We start from the raw sequence: 19,115 nt of genomic DNA, 5'->3' as shown, positions 1-19,115 counted from the left end.
AAGAACGGCACATTTTCCATCAGGGGATATGACAGGTGAAATATTCAGTTCAAAATATAAACTGTAAGCTTTTCAAGTAAGACTTAAAGATTAAATAAAACATCCAGTTATGAAGCTTAACTTTCATTTCAGCCAAACCAGTTTGCTCAGGAGCAAATAAAGCACAGAAATAAACCAAACATTAAGATTTAGAAATGATCTAAGTGGGAGATGAGTGGATGATGGGGTGGGTGCAGTTTTTCTCTGTGGTTGGGTCAGGTGGGCTGCCCCGGGCTATGTGGGTCCGGGCAGCGCTGCTGAACTGGGCCCCGGTCCAGATGGGCCTGGGTCCCCTTGCCTTGGTGGGTTCCAGAGTGTGGGGGTGCCTACTGGGGTCAGCGGGTGAGTTGGCCCTCCCCATCTCCAGCTGCCTCCCTCTTGCTGCTCCACCACAATCACCCACACATGCAGGGCCTTGGGGTGAAGGTGTATCACCAGGGTGCAGGGGAGGCATCCCTCCCCCCCCTCTCTGTCCCCTTCTGGCTGTCTGTGCCTCAATTTTATCCCACAACTTAGACATTCACATTACTCACACTCTCATAACACATACATATAGGACCTTAGGGGTGGGCACGCTACACGGCATCCAGAAGACTGTCAGGGTGTACAACCTCACCTCTGGCGCCGTTGCCCACCTCTCAATTTTAAATACACGTATATATTGAGGGCTCTCGTGAGGGGCTATGCGCTTACCTGCTGCTCAGGTATGCACCACCTCACTCCTGGTGACTGCTTGTCGGGGCCTGGACCCTGGGGCTCGCTCGGGCCCCTTCGGGGGGTGGAGTGCCCTCGGCCTCTGGGCCTAGGGCTGGGGCTCCCCCCCCCCAAAAAAAAAAACACGAAAGAAATGATCTAAGTGACTTAGGAAGAAATCAGTTAAATTTGGACACTTTTTGGCAAATCGTTTAATAATCTGCAAAAAAACCACTGAGTGAGTGATTTGTGTTTTTGTTGTTAATATGGATTGTTTTCAATATGTAAATGTTGAATTAATTCAATAAATTACAATTACTCAGGCCCTATAGCTTTTGAAACACCTGGAGCTGTTGCACATTTTTGAGATGAGCAGTGTTCAGGTAAAGTGGGCCTGATGAGCCACTCATCAGCTAAAATGAGTGTTGAAATCTCCCAATTCTTTTAATCTTTGGGCTGAAGGAAGGACAATACTCGGTGTATAAATGCTCAATCAACAATCATTTATTTCCATACAATTCAACACTTAAGAGCATAAGAACGTCCGGACGGGAGAGATGCTTGCAGAGGGTCACAGCATGTCTCAAAATGGTGACGGGCTACTCCGCTTCTTATAGCCTTAGTGGCCCCCACCTAGTCGTAAAAGCCTAAACATTCACATTCTTTCTCTGTTACGGCGCCTAAGTTATGACCTCAGCTCCCTGTCTTTCTGCTCTCTGTAAAGGTGGGGGTATGGAATGGTATGGAATGTGGTCTATCTCCCCTGTCCTAGACACAGAGTCTCCTGCATACAACCTTTCTTTTCATGATTCAGCAGTAAAACATGTCAAGAACACAATGTGAGACATTCACAGCAGATCAAGGATACAGAGTGATGCACACTTATCTAATGAACTACTAAATGAATATGTTCTTTTAACCCAAAAGTATAATGAGAACTAAACTACATACACAGCACACCATCTAAACTAAAGGATAATATATGTCCCACAGCTGTTATCATAATTCAACTACTTTAACTACAGATATAAGATAACATATGACAACAGAATAATCTCACATGAGCCATTTAAATTGTAAGAGAAACCAGTTATTTCTTGTAAAACAATTCAATAACAAATCAATCAGCTTTAATTTGAACTCATTTTCACAAGCATAACACATTCAAGTGTTGATTTAATAATTCATGAATAACAACACTGGCATTACAAAAACAACAAGAATTAATGAATTATTAGAGTATTTTCATAACAATTGAATCTTCCATTTTCAAAAAGACAGATTCTTAAAGACAGTCTTTACAGAAGAATCCATCATCAGCACAGATGCCATTTTCTTCTCCACAAGTCTCATGGAACCAGGTGCTGCAGTTCGCAGCTGATCCACTCCTCAGTGGCCTTTGGGTCACTTTTGTCTCCATAGACTGCTTTACATGCTTTGCAGGGCAGGTCGTCCTTCTTTGCGCCTTTGCATCTTCTAGTCTTTTCTTTCTTTTTAGATTGCACTGCCTTGATGGAAATGTAGTATATGTTCATGACTCGTGAGGACCAATGATGGAGGCTTAGCCCTCTTCCTGACAGTCCTCTGTCGTTTTGGCAGGGGACACAGATCACTGAATGTAACACAAGTTGAGGTTTGATGTGAACAGGTACGTACAATGAAGCTCTTTATATCTTATTGTTATAATCAATTTATGTCGTAAGTGACTATTTTAAAGATATGATTCTTACCTCTGATTTCTTTTTGTTTTTTTGTTTTTATCCTTTGGTGTTTTTTGAGATTTATATCTTTAAGGCTAATATCTCATACTTACACATTTGGGTTTTATTATTTACTGCACAAAGTGTATTGTAGAGAAGTTTGGGAAGTAGACTCTTACTGTTACAGGATATTATATTAGTTTTACAGTATTTTTAGGCTAAAATTGGAAGTGGAAATTTCTATGATAATATAAAAATGGTTAAGAGAATGTTTCTCATAGTTATGTAGGCTATTACCTGCAGATGAACTCTTCTAACTCTTCTTCATTGACTCCCTTTTAAATCTAGAATTTAATTTAAAATCCTTTTCCTCACATTCAAAATCCGATGTGCGATATTCTCATTGCTTTCTGGAATTTATTGTTAATCATTTACTTATGTAAATTTCATAATCTGTCAAAAAAAACCAAACAAACAATATAATCCAAAGTACATCATTCTATTGTTCCCTTCCACATGTTTACAGCCCTCATATATATACATGTTACACTGCTCAAACAAATATAACGACTCAGTCCTACCGTGCAATATACCATATTTCAGTCTTATTATTTACATCCTACATATGTTTATGTATTATGTAAGCACGTGCAGCTTTGTGATTTTGTTTGGTCAACGTATATCAAAATTCATGCTGGAAATAACTTTTACTTCCATGGCATGCCTTTACTTCAAAATATAACACTGTGCAACAATATAATTGAGCTTAAAAGATTCAGTCACCCTGGACCAACCATTGCATGGTTATAGACTCTAACACACTGACTGTTATTGAGCTAGACAAGTAATCATTAAATGTTACTTCTATAAGTGCTTACTTTTCTACTTACTGTTCTACAACACACTGTGTCGTAAATTTCACATGCTCTTATTCCAGCACATGCCCACTAAGACTATGGTAACACACACACTGTTAAGAGATATACTCTAAAACACTTCTTCAGTAGAGACTCAGAGAAGAGAAACACACAGAACTTCTTGCTAGCAAGGGCAGCCTCCAGAACTGAGACTCGCCCCGAGGACTGCCCTGGTCTTTATTTATATGCTTCAGTGAGCGTTTGTTCCTTACATTGGAATGTGGAGGTGTACGTGTGTGTATGTGTGTGTGTATGTGTGTTTCAGAGTGTGACCCCATAAACGACTTCCCTTAACCTGCTGGTCTGGAAATACCAACAGTTCATCTATATGTAAAAAAGCACTTAGACTAAAACTGACATAGCTACATTAATCCTACTGTAAAACAATAAGACAAGGTACAACCTCTCCCATGCTCCTAGGATGTGGGGGTGAACGCCAGAACACCCTGGAATGTTACAGACCTCCTAGGATGAGACATTCTTTCAATATGCCACCAACTATATACTTCTAAACACAAATGATTACATGCAGTATTCTACCATATGCAAACTTATATCATTAAAAGATTATACTGACTACTAAGTACAATTTTCCATTGACACACACACACAAAAACGACATGTAGTCACAACATCCAAGGATACATACTCAGACCATACCATCAGTATGCTTTTTATGTTATTATTGCTTATCATTTATTATTGCTTTTATAGATTAAACATGCAAAATATTAAGCAATGTTTTTTGTTGGTGGAGCATTATGTCTTTATGAAAACATAGCAATGCAGTGTTCTAATGGTGGTATTACATTCTGAAAGGAAGCACTGTTGAATTAATGGTTGTTTTCATTTGGTAGGAAGTATCTTAATAACATTGTTATTGATAGTCTTACTTATCTTCTCATGGAAACCCTCAGCCTGACTATCGTGGGCCTTTCTTGCGTGTTGTCTCTGTTCCTGCCAGAATTCTTTCCAGCTTTCTTCCAGAGTACGGTGATGTGGGTGTTAATTTAATTAATTATTCTTAGTTGGCATAGATACGGTGTAATGTGGAGTGAATGTCTGTATAGAAGCCCCACCTTTGCCCCCCAAAGTTTTGTTGTTGGTTTCTTTTGTTTGTTCGTTTTTAAAAAAAGAAGCTTTGAGCGGTCGAGTATAACGGAACAATAGCGCTCCCTAGTGGCTGGCAGACCCCCCTCCCCTCCCGTTGATGTCTGGGGTAGGCAGGGAAACAGGTTCAACCATCAGCCCCGTTGTGAACGGACGTGGGTCCGTTATTTTTGTCCTTTTATACATACACTATCCACCGTGAGAGCGACTCGACATCGTTGAAACACCAGAAGCTGTTTGCTTAATTGAAAAGAAACGGACTCTCCCATCAATTAGACGGCACCGACTTTTTGTTCCCGTCTGACATGGCGATCGCACACGTAGCCACCGAGTACGTCTTTTCCGACTTTTTGTTAAAGGACCCGACGGAGACCAAGTACAAAGGCATCCGTCTCGAGTTGGCTGTGGACAAAATAGTCACGTTTCTGGCGGTGGGACTGCCTTTGTTCCTCATCTCGCTCGCCTTTGCTCAGGAGGTCTCAGTGGGTGAGTTAAATGTGTGAAGAGACAGTTTCATTATGTGGGAAAATGCAATCCCGGCAGGGAAACTTATTGTTCCTTAAATAAAATCAAACTGACATAGAGTGTAGGGTGAAGATGAGTGTTTTACTATGCAGAAGGACAGAGGTGTGGAAGAAGGTGTGGTTTGAGTCTCCACCCGTCTGCTCCTTTCACTCCCAGACAGTGAGGCAAGCATCCTGCTGCCTCTGCAGCTGCTGCTGGTGCTGATGATGATGATGATGGTGAAAACAGTGGCATGCTGACACACGTGTTCTTTTCATGGATGAGCTTGTTTCTGAATGCAATGAGTGCGAGAAAAGACACAAACACATATGGCACAAGTTTGATCTGCATACCTCCCTCTGGAGTGTAAACAAAAATCTAGCTCCATCAGCAGTTTCACAAATCTACATAATCCCCTTAGGTCACAATGCTCATAGTCCAACACACTGTCCATAATCAGACCAGATGGATCATTACTCTGCAAGCCTTGTGGGAACTACTGTTGTGCTTCTGAGGTTGAAATGCAAAGTGGTTCAAAATCTATTATTAATGTTCCCAATTAAAAATAGTGTGGCAGTCACAAAAAAAATAGCTGCAGGAAGGAAAGTCTTCTGAGCTATAGAAACACTGAGTTGCGAATTGGCTTATTTTTAAGCAGAAATGGGATGCCATAGGATGGGTGTCAAACATCAGCATGCCACAGGGTCCCGTGTGGGAATTTGGGTGGCTTGGCTAAGTATGAAAATTGCAGAAAAGCAGTGAATTTACTTCTTAGTTCCAGTTTCTTAGTTCCAAAGGTTAGTTACATAAATAATAAAATACCAAACAAGTGCGTGAAAAGATGGGAGAGGTAAAACCCAAACAATACAAGTTAACGCATGGCAACAGGATCACAGACTGTATTTAAAAGAAGTCAGGACACCAAAATGACGACTGTCATCTTACATTTTATTTTGTTTTATTTACAAAATTTCAAAATTTGCACTTTTGCTAAACATCAAAAGGTCATTGCTCTGATGCTGGAGCTCAAATAACTGATAGTTGGTGTGGTTGTATCTAGTGAACAGAAAACACATGGAAGATGTTCCTGTCCACTGAGTATGAGGGGCATTTTTTTCTTAATTGTGCATACTTTGAATCCCTGCCACAACAGGCGATGACGTAATTATTGGCTCAAAATATGCTGAAAGCAATTCAAAGCAACTGGACCATGAGTGCAGAAAAAAGAAGGCTGCATTAATTTTTCTGAAAAAACAAGCCACCCATTAGCACTGATTCTTTGTTTTCCTCTGGGTCCTCAGGCACCCAGATCAGCTGCTTTCCTCCCACTAACTTTTCCTGGAGACAGGCTGGATACGTGGACTCTTTTTGTTGGGCAGCAGTGCAGCAGCAAGCAGACAGCTCGCCACTGTGGCTACACAAGGTACACACAGTATAACCAAACACAGACAGTAAATGCACTGGACATGTTTATAAAAAAGGTGCAATGTTATGTTAAAGTGCAGGAATTTGTATTGAAACATATACACACCTGTGCAATAAATCTTTTACACATATAGTATGCTCATTTATACCTGCACAATAAACATAATACTATGCTGAAATCTAATTATACTAGAAATCGAATTTATAACTAGTGCATTGCTGATTATATGTCAGTTTTAATTTAATGAAATGCTATTTTTATCACTTGTTTTTTTTTATCAGTTGTTAATTTTTTTTTTTTATAATTTATTGGCAGATTAATACTTCTGTTAATTAATTACCTCTTCATTTGTAAAACGTCATTAATTTTCATTTTGTAGGTCTTCGAATAGCTAAATTAGATATTACATTAACCATAATGAAATAAGTCTCATATTTTCAACAGATGCTAGGCACATTACAAATTTATTTAAACAACTACTTAGTAGACACTGAAACGAACTACAACCTTGTATATACCCACATCATAATCTGGTGATGATCAAATTAAACATAATAATCAAGTTTTGCCAGACGAGTGCTTCCTAAAACATCTGCGAGGGCACCAAAGAACGGCAAAGACATTATTTTCTTTATAATATTAAAAGAATAAACATTATAAAGTAATATTAGCCAAAATAAAGCTACTAATACATTTGTCTTCCTTTCTGTGACTTCCACAGTTCTTCCCATACATCCTGCTCTCACTGGCCATCCTCATGTACATCCCCGCCTTGTTCTGGCGCTTCACAGCAGCTCCGCACCTCTCCTCTGATCTCAGCTTTATCATGGAGGAGCTAGACCGCTTTTATAATCGTGCCATCAGACTAGCCAAGAATTTAGCCTCTTTAGATAGCAAGGATGCACCCGAAGGCACACAGAGGTAAACACCTTGTTATCACCTACAGTCAATGTACTCAACTGCTTTACTCTTGTAGATTTTGGCAGGTGATTAGACTGGGAGACTCCTTTTTTCAAAGTCTTCTGAAGGTATTTATTTAAAATGTTGGTCTACCACTTTTTTATTATAGTATGAGCTAGCTTGAACTTTGACGACAAACTACACATATGAGGCCATTAATTTACACATGCAGCCAGTTTATAGAGACGTCATTTAGAATAGAAAAGAATAGAATAGCCACTTTATTGTTATTCAGAACATACAACTGTTAGTGCACACCAGAACGAAATTTCGGTGCATTTACTCGCCATCGGGCTTTACAATATAAATAATAAATAAATCCAAATCGAAAAGGTTGAAAAGAATCTCAGATATGTACAAGTAAAAATATAAGAGAAATGTACTATATTTGTATTCATGTAGAGAACATTTAGTCATCCTACACTCACATTTTTAAAGCTGCTAAATGCTTCATTTATTTTATTGTTGCTAACTGGGTCTTCCTGCTATTTGGTGAAAGGTAGGCAGCAGTACACAGGACATCTGAATTCTTTTCATTTTGTATCTGCTGAAGAGTGATGGCATCTTTGGTGCCATCTTGTGGTAGTGTTAAAGAAGCAAAGCTGGCAGGGAGAAATGCTTGTCTTTCACTCCTGACATACAAAGTGGGGCATTTTTTGAATATTAGTGATCATTAAAAAACCCAAAATGTAGTTTAAAAACTATTTTCCACAAAGTGCTATGAAACTGAAGTCATTTTATCTCATGCTAATTGTTCATTTACCTTTTTCCTGCTGCAGTGCTTCGGACCTGACTGAAGGCTGCTTTAAATACCCTTTAGTGGAGCAGTATTTAAAGACCAAGCGCTTCTCTCACAGACTTGTGGTCAAGTACCTGGCATGTCGGGGACTGACTCTGCTGATCCTCCTGCTTGCATGTATCTACCTTGGCTATTACATCCTGCTAGCTTCTCTCACGGATGAGTTTCCGTGTGACCTGCGGACAGGAGTGCTGAAGAACGACAGCATGGTGCCGTCTCCTGTTCAGTGTAAGCTTGTTGCAGTTGGTGTTTTCAGGCTTCTCAGCTATATCAACCTGGGAGTGTATGTGATTCTTGCTCCATTAGTGGTGTATGCTGCTCTTGGGCCAGCACGTCAAAGCTCCAGCTTCCTTCGGCCTTATGAGATGCTGCCAGGATTTGGTGCTCTGGGTCTGGTCACCCCCGTCTACAATGACCTCAGTATCTATCTGCTGTTTCTGCATGAGAACCTGAGCGCACTTAAGTCCTTTAAGTGTCTGCAGGTGCGTCTCAACACTAAAACTGTGGGTGAAGCATGGGCACTTGTTTGTGTTGTTCCTTTCTTCTTAGGAAAATTAGAAAAATGTCTCTTCCACAGGTGCTTGAATTGTTGCAAGAGGCTGATGATGAGGGGTTTGACACCATGTGTCTACTGCGATCTCTGGGGCAGGTGAAGACTGATGTTTTAGACAGTAAGAAGACGTGCTCTCACAAGGACAACAAAGAAACGGATAAGGCTGAAGAATAGTTACTCTCATGTAAGGATAAACTCTTGAGTGTTCTGATGAGAGCCAAAATAAATGTGTTGTATTTAACATCATACTTATTTTGTCTTCCTCCAGTGCCTTGTTACTTCTGATGAGATGACCTGATGAGGATGCTCTGATGGAAAAGAAGCACTGAGATGAACTCCTTTGGACTTGTTTTTATTGGAGCTGTTGTAGCGTGTTAAGCTACAAACCTGTAGTTTGACCAATTCAGTTTACCTTACCTTCTTACTTTAATGCATGGAAATACTCCAGAGATAAGTGGAGCAGGTGTCGCAATTTTTTCTACATAGGATTTCCTATTTTATTTTTTTTTTGCACACGTCTTTGCTCAGGATCCAAATTGCCTTTAAATCAAAGTGAGCCATGTTCTTCGGACAGCTGCTTCCTATCTTTTATTATAGAATGAGGGAAGCTTCTTACCACTTTGTTTTTATTCGTTTACATGTGTAATTATTGAAAATAAGCCGCAATAAATTAAGACCACTTGATATTATAAAAACTGGAACTTTTGTTTGTGTTGTAAAGCATTTTTGCCTTCTAATGTGAAGTTATCAGCATTGGCATACTGTATATGATGTACTTTGGTTTGCACTCACTAAAATTAAAATATAACCTAAACTGTCCAAATTACATGAAAGGTACATTTATATTTTTCCAAGTACTGTAATACTAATGGTATCACTGCCAGAATGACCATTTTGGATTATTATCCTTTTATTTCTAACTTAATTAATACACACTCATGGCCACTTTAATAGGTACAACTTATTAGTAGCACATTGGACACCTTTTGCATTCAGAACTGCCTTAATTTATAATGACATCTATTCAACAGGGTATAGAGATTTTGATCCATACTGAAATCATAGCATAAATCAGCAATATTGAAGGTAGGCTGTGGTGTTTTATCAATGCCAAACTGGTACTAAGGGGACCAAAATGTGGCAGCAAAATATCTTCCACACCATTACACCACCAGCAGTGTGAACCATTGATACAATGTAGGATGGAGCCATGCTTTCATGCTGTTCATGGCAAATTCTGACCCTACCATCTGAATGTCTGAATGCAGAAAATGAGACTCATCAGAACTTTTTTCCAAACTGATGTCCAGTTATGATCAACCTGTGTGAGTAGCCTCAGTTTCCCGTTGTAAGCTGACAAGTGAGGCACTCACTGTGATTTTATATAGTTGTAGCCTGTCTGCTTCAAGGCTGGACATGCTGTACATTCAGAGATGTTCTTCTGCATACATTGGTTGGAACAAGTGGTAATTTGAGTTATTTCCTATTAGTTTAAAGTAGTATAGGCACTCTGTAAACCCTAGAGATAGTTGTTTGGAGAAATCACAGTAGCTCAGCCATTTCTGAAATACAGTTGTTGTTGTTGTTTTTTTATAACACAAAGCATCAGTGGAGCCACTACCATTGTATGTTTCCCATACATAAATGATGACTGAATGAAAGCTCAAGAACATTTTACGCTTTATCATGTATTAAGAAAAAAGTGCTTCAATTCCATTTCACTTTCCCTGTCAGACAGTCGGTGTAGTAATATGGGCAGAATACTGAAACAAAAAACAAACAAACAAAAAAAAAGAAAATCTAAATCTAAATGTGAGGGCTATACAATAATTTCTTTTATTATAAATGCAGTGTATGAAATATCATAAACGCCTTACAAAGCAGAAACAACGGACTGTGCTTGAGGCTCCGCCTTCCCGGCCTACAGGTCTGCTAAATCATATGATTGGTTAATCTTTAAAAACGTCATCTGTGTTGCCCAATGAGCTTCACGAACTCAATGTTCGTATTTATTTGGTTGGCGAGACGATCGACGTGGTAACGAAGGATTAGTTTGTGCAATTCTCAATACGTATACTCAATAAATCCGGAAAAAATATCATCACATCGAAGTACATTCCCTTAGCTGTAGCATGCTTTAATCGTTCCTTCATATGCAGGTGAGTGTGTTTAGTTCCGTTTAGAGCAGCTTTAGAATCACATATCGAACTAGATCGGTTAGCTGCCTATATTAGCTTAAGTTAGCTAAAAACTTAGCCGGGCCATATGCATTCTCTGACATTGCATTTAGATTTAAAAGTTTCCGTTTCATTTTTTACTATTCTACAAATAAACTTTAAAACTATTTTTTTGGTTATCCCTTTTTTGGCATAAGTATGTGAAGGAAATTGTTCGGCGGAGGTAATTTGTGTTAGCTAATAAAGTTAGCACTCGCTAACGGTTTTGTAATGATGTGTCCCCAAGTGAGACAACCACGTAATTTAAGAAAGGAGAAAGCTATAATTTGATTGAATCCTCCCTCCATCCTTACTCGGAGCAGCAGACATGGTAGAGCCGACAACACGCAAGTTTGCATCCCTAGAAGAGGAGCTGGGCTTCTGGAAGGAGCAAGCAGAGAGATACGAGCAAAGGTACTAAAAAAAGGCATACAATCGGAGGACTTACTTTTAGGAAATTACTTTCTGCAGTTATTGTTATATAATTCTTAACATGTGCTGAGCTGATATTTTGGAGGTGTTGTACATTGCTCTGTCACCAGGGCTGAGGAGGCTCAAGAGGAGCTGCAGGAATTCCAGCAGATGAGTCGGGACTATGAGGCTGAGCTTGAGACAGAGCTGAAGCAATGTGAGGGTCGAAACAAAGAGCTCCTGCAGGATAATCACCGGCTTCGTGTAGAACTGGAAAACATAAAGGTAGACAACCTTGATTTTAAGTAGGCTGTGGCCCCTTAATAGAGGGACACAAGCACTGATGCTCCACTTAGTGACATTGAGGATTTGGAACAGACACACCCCACACAAGCAGCTTTTAGCCTACCAACATTCAGCTTGTTATTGCTACTGCCACTAGGAAAATTGCTGCCTGGGTATAAAGCAGCTGACTGCTATTTTAGTCAGTGGTCCATGGGGAAATAAGCATAGTGGAGAAAGTAAATTCAGTTGTGTGTTCAAAAAATGCTCAAATGTGGGGAGAGGGAACTTTTTAAAGGGTTTATTGTCTCAACGTTTAATAAAATAGTCAGCTTTTCTTATTAAAATATGAACGGCAGCTGTGTTGATTAATTTGCCATGACCTTGCCAAGCTGACACTGTCAGTTTCAGTTTATTTGTTCTTGTGCTTTTTGTAGGAGAAATTTGAAGTCCAGCATTCTGATGCTTTGAGGCACATATCAACACTTGAGGAAGAGCTGGGAGAGACCAGAGCAGTTAGAGATCATCTGCAGAAGTATATCAGAGAGTTAGAGCAATCCAATGATGACCTGGAGAGAACCAAAAGGTCAGTGCTTAAAAGTTGGTACATGTTCACACAGCCATGCTGTGCCTGTTAGACTTGCCAATATATAAACAATATTGCATAATATGTCCTCTCTGCTTGTCTCAGGGCTACCATCATGTCTCTGGAGGACTTTGAGCAGCGGATGAACCAGGTCATTGAGAGAAACGCCTTTCTTGAAAGTGAGCTGGATGAGAAAGAGAACCTGCTTGAGTCTGTTCAGAGGCTCAAGGACGAAGCTAGAGGTACACACAATCATCCACTCAAAGCAGCTTCTCAGGTTCACAAGAACTGCTGATTTCTCTTATCACTGACTCAGTGAATTTTGATAGTTTGATTAATTCAGCAGTTCCTGTTTTTATTTATGTCCTGTTCTTCCCGTTTATTGTACACCTGACTGTTAATATATAATAATTTTATAGGATATGTTTTAACTAGTAACCTAGGTAAAATTATTTAATGGGTTTTATAAGTGTTTATGAGTCTATGCTTAACTGGTCTTCACAGACAGCTATAGGCATATATTTTAGTGTTATATGGTGTGTGGAAATTCACTTGGTGAATCTTTCTAAAGTGTGGAACGCTATCACAGTTAATATATTGTATGTGCTTTTAATGTGCTGTGAGAAACTGAACCGGCAGTTGGTCGTCAGGTTTCATTGTGCAACCAGCGTCACCTTTACTTTTGTTTTTGATCATGTTTGCCTGCCCCATATGCCAGCTTTTTCCACAAATATAAATTACTTCTGAAAAACTATAATAGGTGGTTGGTTAGAAGATGGTTTAAATTCTGTTACTTCTGTAACTTGCGGCAGACCTTCGCCATGAGCTGGCTGTACGACAGAAGGAGAGACGGCCATCCAGCAGCCTGGGCAAAGACACAGATCGTCCTGATACGATGTTACCCTCAGCTGGAAATCCTTCCATCCCCGTCACACCCTCCAAACCTATTAGTTCATATGTCACAACCCCAGCTTCCAACATCCGGAGAGGTAATATAAAACTCTATCTTAATAAGTACCTCTATACTAAAAAAACATGTGTTTATCAGCTTATGTGTGGTTGTTGTTTTAGGCGATAGTCTAACAGGAACCCCGCTTACTACATCGGCTAGAATATCTGCACTCAACATCGTTGGGGAACTACTCAGAAAAGTTGGAGTAAGAAAGTTAATACTTGTACTGAAAGTGCTATGTTGGTTTGTATGTCTTTATTATTGATTTCTGTATTTATTTATTTTAATCCTGCCAGAATTTGGAGTCCAAGTTGGCATCTTGTCGAGACTTTGTGTACGACACATCCGTCAACAGACCGGCGCTTACAGTTGGTCCTGGCAGTCCTTCGGGTTTAGATGCAGGTGCTGAGCTCCAGGCGGTGGGCCTGAGCCCTCCTTCTCAGTATGACAGGTGAGGGAATGTCATCATGAGTTTACAGTAGAAGATCTGTTTTGAGTAATACACGTCTAGCTATCTGCATACTTTATGATTGGCCTTCTTATGGATCCAGATTGCACCTTGTTACTTCTCTGTTTGCCTAATTTCCAGCTCTTAAAGTTGCTGTTTGGTATTTTAGAGTTTTATTATTCTATTTTTGTTGATTGTCCCTGGAAAAAAGTTTAGTAGCTTATTGCATGCTAACAGAATTTAATAAAACTTAATGGCTATTTGAATATTTCAGAATCTGCATGATACTTTAATTTTACTTCCTTAAATTAGGTGCCTTTTATCTTTACCACTTTGCCAACTGGTAGTGATAACTGGTGATAATGGTGTTTGTTGCTAAACAATGTAATACATGAGGTAATGTGTAGTTGAATGTTGGCATATATAGGTCTCTACACCAGTTATAACCTGTATAGACTATGCATAGAGTCTTTACCTTCTCCTAGGAGAAATTATTCAAGCTGTTTTATGATCTGAGCAGTTACTGTCATATTTCATGCCTGCATATGGAACAAAATGGCCGGGTTTGCATCAGAAGTTGAGGGGGTGAGCTCTGCCTGTCCAGCTACCCATCACAAAACCTGGAAACTATTCCAACGGTTGTTTTTCCACGTCTATCAATATATACTGAGGTGTCAAAACACCAGCACAGGGGTGCCGTCAAATGTCATCTTTATGGGGAACAGAGTTAAAAATGGATGTGGCCTCTGGGCCTGAAAAGCCAGATGAAGTTGGGCTAAACCCAAGCAGTGACATGTGTAATGTCATGATGTAATGGCCAGCAGGGGGCGTCTCCGGGGGTTGCAAAATGAACTCTGTAAAAGGTCGATGGGAGAATGATGCTCCCCTCTTTACTTTTATGACATGAGTAAAAATGTTCCTGATGACTTTATAAAGTCATTCATTAATTTGAAGTCTTACTGAACAAACATGATGTTTATTTTGTGCATTCTGGCTCCATTCAAGATGTGAAATGAATGATAAAGCAGGATATGCTTTAGGGTCTGGCTGCCTAACTTTGTTTAATAAGCCACTAACTCACAAGCATTGTTATGGGTCTCTCAGTCAGAACCACCCTGTGCTTGTTAAACACAACAAACAAAAAACAAGATGGCAACAGTCCAAATGCAAAGCCTTGAGGCCTTTGACTGTAACTACATTTGAAAAAAGATTGTGACTCTGAATGTACAGCTTTAGCTCATGAGTTGAACTTTGTTTTTCAGTTTGGTGAAACGGTTAGAGTTTGGACCAGCTCCTCCAAGAGGGATCTCCCATGGTGCCCAGTCTCCACAGGGAGGGGTCAAGATACTGCTATGAGAGGGGAGGGGAAAAAACCCTTCCTTTCTCTCTCCCTCCTGACCTTCCTCATATGACACCCCTGGACTTTGAGCTGAGCTGTCTTCCTTGTCGCCGTACGTCCTGCTGATTGTCCTTGCACCGTGCCCTCACTGAGCAAAGAGAGAGGCTCTGCCCATTAACACACGAACTTCTGCTCTCTCAGGCTTGTACCACACCATATCACAGGAGGCAGCACTACATCCTGTGGACCCTACCATTCGGAGCATATCTTCCACTATATCTCTAATGCTGTGGTGGCTAACTTAAAAAACAAAAAAAACAAACAAAAACAAAAAAAACTCATGGACCTTCTGTGTTTTCTGTGGTTGGATCAAGCACAGCAGGGCTTTGTAAACATTTCTGCTCCTACATCACTAATCTAGTGCACTAGCCTATTAATCATTATCCATGTAAGGAACAGTTTTAATAATTAAAAGCACTGGAAAGTGACCCTGGTATAGGGACCAAGAATCTGGAGTATTGTTTATGGAAAAGTTGAGCAAATATTGTGTTTGTGACCAAGTCAAAACCAAAGCTGTGATAAATGGGAAAACTGAAAATAACAAAAGCAATAGGTTTGTTTTTCTTTGAGATATATATGAAAAACATGGTTTAGCTTTGTCATTGGCCTTTTCTGTGTTTATCGTTTCCCATCATGTCTTGAAGAACACAGATTGATATTTTGGTTTAAAAATATTTCAGACTGGGTGAATGAATGAGCTGACAATGAATTACTTCCTGCCATGAATTGGCGTTAGTATTTCAGCCAGCCTTCATCACTGCTGTTACTTCTTCAGTTTTTGGGCTCTTGCTTTGCTGCTGTGCCACGGCTGATCCAGGTGTTAAAATACCGAAACAGATCATCATCTCTGTCAGATTTTCATCGAGAGGGGTGCCACTTGACTTCATGGTGGTTAAAGTAATAGCATTTAGTATACCCCCCAACCCCATTTCGTTATCATTCGGGTCCTTCCTATTACCTCCCTCCAACCATTTCACACACCAACTATTTTCTGCTTTACTGGGGTTATAAAAGATAAAATTTATCATGCTGAAGATTTATGATCTAATGTTATCATAAACCTTTTTACTGATGGTAGCTGACAGTATATTTTAGACAGGCACTTGAATGTATAGTATCTCTTTCTGCCACTTAGACTTACATGGTGGACATATGGTAAACATGATAAGCAATAATAGATTTTGAAATGGTCAAATTAGCACTGTTCGTATATTTGTGTAGGTATAAAGAAGACTTTGAAATTAGGAAATGGAGCGATTCTGATGTGACAGCTATGCTTTTCCCTGAAATGTTTCTGTTTAAATGGATCTTGTCACTACTGCCATCCAGCAGCTCATTAAGCAGCTCATTAAGCAAATATTAAAGTTGCATATCTAAATATGACCTTTATACAGTAGCTATCACTGTATACTGCACTGTAGCCTTTGTGTAGGAATTAACTTGTAACATCTGAAATCTGGAGGTCCTCCTGTTTGCAGGACAGTTTAAAGGGGGCCTGTAATGCTTGTTTCTACAGTCATATTAATGTTCTTGAGTGTAACCGAGGCGCTATGAAGGTCACACAGTTAAAAATAATCATCATTTGTCTCATTCAGGACCTTTTTACAGTCCGAGTTTATCCACTGCCTGAAACAAGTTATTGTAGATCTTAATTTAGGCCAGCTTTTTTTTTTTCTCTTATGTCTGCTCCCTCCTAAACGGAAGTTTTGAACCTCACTGAAATGAACACATTAAGGATATCCTCTTTAACGACATACAGAGTAGACAGAAAATAGTTTTTAGAGCAGGCTTGAACTAGAAATATTGACTCACAGGGAATCCTAACACATATGCTGACCTCATGATTTGAAACTTTGGCCTTGTTTCGTCTATAAGTGTGACAGAAAGTAAAGGGAAGCATAACTGGTCCCCTTTAATCTTCCTTGAGCTACTTCCAGTTGTAATCCTTGTAATCACTGTGTACTGGCTGTTTGTTTAGGACGCCTGCAGCTGCTTCTGTATGCTGACTTTAAACTGTTTGTGCCTGAGGTACTATACCCAACTTTCATCCTGCTGGTTTGCAGTCGTTTTTTCTTTTTCTACTAAACTGAGCAGATGTGAATAATGTGAGTGAGTTACTGACCAAGACAGAAACATTAAAAGGAGAAAGTCAAACTATTTTTTTTTCTTTATTTCTTGTGCAGGTGGTTCAACAGGTAATGGATACAAAAAGTGCCATGTAAACATTTGTTGAATACAAAGAAAATTATAAAATGAGATTGACTTAGTTTAGGGTGATCAGGGACTTTTTGTTTCTAAGTACAGTAAATCTGGAGAGAGGAAAGCTACTGAAAGAAGATCTGAGCGTTGCTTAGTGCTCCATGTTGATATGTGACTCAGTTTTCTGGTTAACAGTAACCGAAAACCTTGTCTGACCTCAAACATTTCATAAACCGCGTCTCTAAACAGGTTTGGACACATGAGAGGCACAAATAATATGACGGAAGCTAAAAATGTTTTTCCTTGGTGGGGGGTAATAAACAACACTGCTGACTAGAAGCAGACTGGGGATTGAAATATCTGTCTATGCATCCAATCTGAAACCCTAGAGTGGTGCTCTGGAACAATAACAGCAGTCACAGGCAACAGGACGACGGTAACTGATAATAGTTCTACATCTGTAGATTTACACTTTGTCACTGCTTTAAGTACTAAGTGGGTGTTAATTAGAGGCTCCTATGTTTGTGTCAGTGCAGTAAAAAAAAAAAAAACAGTGAAAATAGAAAAGGGAAAAAAAAAACAGCAAATCACACAAAAGCATAACCACTAGACGACCCCACTAAGTTGAAATCATGTCCTGATTGTTTTTGTGTCAAGAAAAGGTGCTCTGAAACAAGAGGACAGATAGATAGCATAATAGGCTTTTTCTTTGTTTTAAGTGGCAGGCTTTGCCCTGAACAGTATTTCTCATATATGGTTTTTTAAAAAGTCCCTTAGTCAGCGGACTTTGTTCCATTGAAGTCGCTTTGGGAGTCGGTGTCCTCCTCTGAGGCATCCTCGACCACCCTTCGGCCTCCGCCTATGCGCCGAGGTGTGCTGCTAAAGGGGGGCTCATTTCCACGCCTAAAATAGGACAAAAAAGTACACAAGACACAAACAGAAAGAAACATTGTCACAGTGAGGGGATGCAATAGGCTCTGTGTTGGTTAAGTTCATTTGAAAACCAGTTGGGTGTTTGCACACTGCAAAAGGAGCGTTGATGAAGTACAGAATGTACAGGTTGTGCTTCGGTTACGGGTAAAGCACGCTGGTTATCTTTGTAACTCATTTTAACTCCTTGGTCAGGAAAATGAGTTTGGTTTACGGCAGTTAAACCAAGCACTGAGGAAAAATATGACCCCAGGAAATGGGTACAATGGAAACCAAATGGTGCAATATGACTTGGGACTCAGAATTTTTCAGTTACATCTCTGATAGCCACATTTCCCTCAGTTAGGCTCAGTGAAAGAAATGAGAGCATTAAGGGTGTGCACGGGGAATGAAAAGTTATGGTATGTTAATGAGAAATAGTGATGGGGTAACTTTTAGGCGCAGAGATACCTGCTGCGTTACTCCTTGGGTTCAGGGTTGCCTCTGGAATAGAGATGGACATGATTGTTTTGTTTCCGCTCATCAACTTTAGAAAGAATGTGAATGCTTCAAGTGTTCATTTACATCCCTTTGAATGACATTAATTATGCTCTGTAGCACTGAAATGTAGCTTAACTGAGAGCATTTAAAACTAATAAATGTGCTTTAACCTGTCTACAGTTTGGCAAATCTGTAAACTGTTGTTTGTGTACAACTGTGGCTACAAAAAAGTTTGGATGCTTTATAAAATGTTAGAGCAGAATGCTAAGATTTGCAAATAACTCGAAGCCTGTTTGATTGAAAGAAGCAGAAAAGACAATTTTGTTAATTTTGCTTTTCAAATATACAGTTTTTTAAATTTTGATGCGAGAATCATGTCAAAAATATGTTTAACAGGTTTAGTTCCTTCTTCCAACAGCACAGTTTGAGACTCAAGGGTTTTACTACGAAGGAAGTTCAGCGAAGCCAGAGTTTCTTTGTGTTAGCTGGCTCGACAAAACCTAAATCCTCA

The 19,115-nt window shown here is 39.6% G+C and overlaps 3 protein-coding genes across 7 annotated transcripts in view; 2 read left to right on the top strand and 1 right to left on the bottom strand.

Moving 5' to 3' along the window:
* Window positions 1–4,422: 4,422 nt before the first annotated feature.
* On the top strand, window positions 4,423–9,534 carry LOC147328398 (pannexin-1-like). Of its 2 annotated transcripts, XM_086296725.1 has the most exons (7): window positions 4,423–4,945; window positions 6,265–6,386; window positions 7,111–7,310; window positions 8,129–8,376; window positions 8,455–8,630; window positions 8,726–8,885; window positions 8,970–9,534. In XM_086296725.1, exons 1-6 carry the CDS (start codon window positions 4,765–4,767, stop codon window positions 8,873–8,875), a joined length of 1,077 nt encoding a protein of 358 aa, XP_086152851.1. In that variant the 5' UTR covers window positions 4,423–4,764; the 3' UTR covers window positions 8,876–8,885; window positions 8,970–9,534. The 2 variants fall into 2 exon arrangements, with proteins under 2 accessions (XP_086152851.1, XP_086152850.1); XM_086296724.1 differs by having other exon boundaries at window positions 4,425–4,945; window positions 8,129–8,630.
* A 1,155-nt stretch (window positions 9,535–10,689) lies between these two features.
* Window positions 10,690–17,761, top strand: LOC147328397 (nuclear distribution protein nudE homolog 1-like). Of its 2 annotated transcripts, none has more exons than XM_086296722.1 (9): window positions 10,690–10,860; window positions 11,241–11,331; window positions 11,460–11,613; window positions 12,048–12,196; window positions 12,302–12,438; window positions 13,009–13,185; window positions 13,268–13,353; window positions 13,445–13,599; window positions 14,859–17,761. In XM_086296722.1, the coding sequence occupies exons 2-9, from the start codon at window positions 11,246–11,248 to the stop codon at window positions 14,950–14,952; spliced, it is 1,038 nt and encodes a 345-aa protein (XP_086152848.1). In that variant the 5' UTR covers window positions 10,690–10,860; window positions 11,241–11,245; the 3' UTR covers window positions 14,953–17,761. The 2 variants fall into 2 exon arrangements, with proteins under 2 accessions (XP_086152848.1, XP_086152849.1); XM_086296723.1 differs by having other exon boundaries at window positions 11,165–11,331.
* myh11a (myosin, heavy chain 11a, smooth muscle) overlaps window positions 17,151–19,115 on the bottom strand; it is a 33,020-nt gene continuing 31,055 nt past the window's right edge. For 2 of the 3 annotated variants that reach the window (XM_086296719.1, XM_086296720.1), the window contains one exon: window positions 17,151–18,097. In XM_086296719.1, coding sequence (XP_086152845.1) covers window positions 17,968–18,097 — 130 coding nt within the window. In that variant the 3' untranslated portion in view covers window positions 17,151–17,967. Of the gene's footprint in view, window positions 18,098–18,574; window positions 18,608–19,115 lie in introns of all 3 variants that reach the window. The other variant, XM_086296721.1, reaches the window with a different exon arrangement.

The sequence above is a fragment of the Aulonocara sp. 'chitande type north' Nkhata Bay genome, linkage group LG6, assembly GCF_057382095.1.
Source record: "Aulonocara sp. 'chitande type north' Nkhata Bay isolate Kocher_YH1m ecotype deep benthic linkage group LG6, A_spYH_male_GT1.1, whole genome shotgun sequence".
Lineage (NCBI taxonomy): Eukaryota > Metazoa > Chordata > Actinopteri > Cichliformes > Cichlidae > Aulonocara > Aulonocara sp. 'chitande type north' Nkhata Bay.
This window is presented reverse-complemented; position numbering and strand designations above follow the sequence as displayed.

Bases quoted from the DNA above. Each gene is read 5' to 3' on its own strand.
- LOC147328398 (XM_086296724.1), top strand. From the start codon at position 4,765: ATGGCGATCGCACACGTAGCCACCGAGTACGTCTTTTCCGACTTTTTG. The intron at 6,387-7,110 runs GTACACACAGTA...TGACTTCCACAG, and splicing joins CGCCACTGTGGCTACACAAG to TTCTTCCCATACATCCTGCT. The intron at 7,311-8,128 runs GTAAACACCTTG...TTCCTGCTGCAG, and splicing joins GCACCCGAAGGCACACAGAG to TGCTTCGGACCTGACTGAAG.
- LOC147328397 (XM_086296722.1), top strand. From the start codon at position 11,246: ATGGTAGAGCCGACAACACGCAAGTTTGCATCCCTAGAAGAGGAGCTG. The intron at 13,186-13,267 runs GTAATATAAAAC...TTGTTGTTTTAG, and splicing joins AGCTTCCAACATCCGGAGAG to GCGATAGTCTAACAGGAACC. The intron at 13,354-13,444 runs GTAAGAAAGTTA...TAATCCTGCCAG, and splicing joins AACTACTCAGAAAAGTTGGA to AATTTGGAGTCCAAGTTGGC.